Source organism: Aplysia californica, unplaced genomic scaffold (assembly GCF_000002075.1).
Source record: "Aplysia californica isolate F4 #8 unplaced genomic scaffold, AplCal3.0 scaffold00685, whole genome shotgun sequence".
Lineage (NCBI taxonomy): Eukaryota > Metazoa > Mollusca > Gastropoda > Aplysiida > Aplysiidae > Aplysia > Aplysia californica.
The window spans coordinates 21,293-23,555 of record NW_004797955.1 but is presented as its reverse complement, the minus strand read 5'-3'; the positions used below and the strand labels follow the sequence as shown (position 1 = coordinate 23,555).

Genomic DNA, 2,263 nt, shown 5'->3' with positions numbered 1-2,263 from the left:
TCTCTCTCTCTCTCTCTCTCTCTCTCTCTCTCTCTCTCTCTCTCTCTCTCTTCCGGTGAGTCATGCTAATAGCTAATACAAGTAGATTATTATGCCGGTAGCTTTGCTAACAAACTATTGTCTTCACATCACCCAAGTGGAACAGGGTACCAGACAATCATCATCATCATCAACATCACCATCATCATCATCATCATCATCCAGCGCCTTGCCGACTGGCGTGGGCGATCATGGAACACTGTCTTGCGTTGCAGCGATGGTGTCTGTTGTCCTTGCTGTTCCTTGCCATGTTGTCATCTTGTCCAGTATCTTTTCCCTCTGTCTGCCCCTGCCTCTCTTTCCATCAAACTTGCCTGTTGTTACAATATTCTCCAATACTTCTGTCCGCATTGTGTGTCCAATGAAATTTGCCTGTTGCTTTCGTACATATACATCTTCTTCTTCTATCCCGTGGTTGGGGCAACCGTGGGGGCACCACTGCATCTGAAAACCAGCTCTCGCCATCTATTTTGTCCTCTGCTTTCCTCAGAATGTCACCCATCGTCTTCCTTCCCTGTCCACTCTGTGTAATGTTGTCCTCCCATCTCCTTCTCTGCCTTCCTCTCTTTCTCTTTCCTTGTACCGTTCCTTGCAGGATTGTTTTGGTAAGTCCTGTGGATCTTGTGACATGCTCATACCATACATAACATAATTAATTTTTAAAAATAAAATCAATCAAATATTTAAAACGAAACCTTTTTGTTTTCCGTCGTCAGCAGGTGCATGTCTAAAAAATATAACATTACAATAAAATAAAATAAATAAAATATTTAAAACAAAAACTTGTTGTTTCCTGGCCCCAGCGGGCGCATGTCTAAAAAAATATCTATACATAGATCTAGTAAAAAAAATTAATAAATAAAAAATGTTAAACAAAACTTTTTTGTCCCCCCCCCCCAATTCCTCAGCGGGCGCATGTCGACCAAAGAGGTAGACGAGCAGATGCTGAACGTCCAGAACAAGAACTCGTCCTACTTCGTGGAGTGGATCCCCAACAACGTGAAGACGGCCATGTGTGACATCCCGCCGCGCGGACTCAAGCTCTCCTCCACCTTCGTGGGCAACACCACCGCCATACAGGAGCTCTTCAAGAGGATCTCCGAGCAGTTCACAGGTAGAGGGTGGTTGGCGGGTGCTCTGTTATATATGTTGTGTTATTATGATTATTAAATGTATAAGGATTATCAAGCTCTCCTCCACCTTTTCACAGGTGGCGCTTTCTGTCTCCGTGGTTTTATTTTATTTTATCATCATCATCACCATTGATCATCATCGTTGTCTATCTATCTCCATGCAACCATGTTCTCACACAAGGCGTTCCTTCAATGGCACACGGGCGAGGGAATGGACATTTAGGGATTTCTTTTTTTTTGTTTTTGAGGGGGGTGGTGGTGTTGTGCATTAATTACTATTATAAGTAGTAGTAGAAGTAGTAGAAGTAGTAGTAGTAGTAGTAGTAGTAGTAGTAGTAGTAGTAGTAGTAGTAGTAGTAGTAGTAGTAGTAGTAGTAGTAGTAGTAGTATAATTATAAAATCATCATCATCATCATTATTATTATTGTTATAATGATGATGATAATTATTATTATTATAAAATGTATCAATATTGTTATTATTATTATTATTATTACCATAATCATTATTAATATTATCAACATTATTAATATTATCTTGATAATTATTATTATTAATAATTATCATTAAAAAAAATTAACATTTATTTTTATCCGCCGCTTCTACCCTTTTGGGTGTCGCAGGAAGAAAGAGACGTCTCTCTGCCACCAGCCGGAGAGCTTGGGTCAGGGGGATGCCGTATCATTATTAATATTATTGTCATTATTATCATTATCATCATCATCATCTTCGTCTCTCTGTGTCCATGCAGCCATGTTCCGGCGCAAGGCGTTCCTTCATTGGTACACTGGCGAGGGGATGGACGTTTAGGGATTTCTTTGTTTTTGGGGAGGGGGGGTGGGGTGCATTAACTACTATTATAATTAGTAGTAGTAGTAGTATAATTATAATATCATCGTCATCACCATTATTATTATTATTGTTATAATTATTATTATTATCTATATTGTTGTTATTATTATATCATAATTATTATTAATATTATCACCATTATTAATATTATCATTATCATAATCATTATTAATAATAATATTGTCTTTATTATTATTATCATCGTCAATATTTTTTATCATTAATATTATCATTATATC

General features: G+C 37.6%; 1 protein-coding gene across 1 annotated transcript in view; it reads left to right on the top strand.

The window, feature by feature from the left end:
* LOC101846533 (tubulin beta-4B chain) overlaps positions 1-2,263 on the top strand; it is a gene marked incomplete at its 5' end in the record, with an annotated part of 8,957 nt that overhangs the window by 5,292 nt on the left and 1,402 nt on the right. Inside the window, 1 exon segment of the mRNA XM_035972419.1 lies at positions 1,099-1,153. Within this exon segment, the coding sequence (XP_035828312.1) occupies positions 1,099-1,153 (55 nt within the window).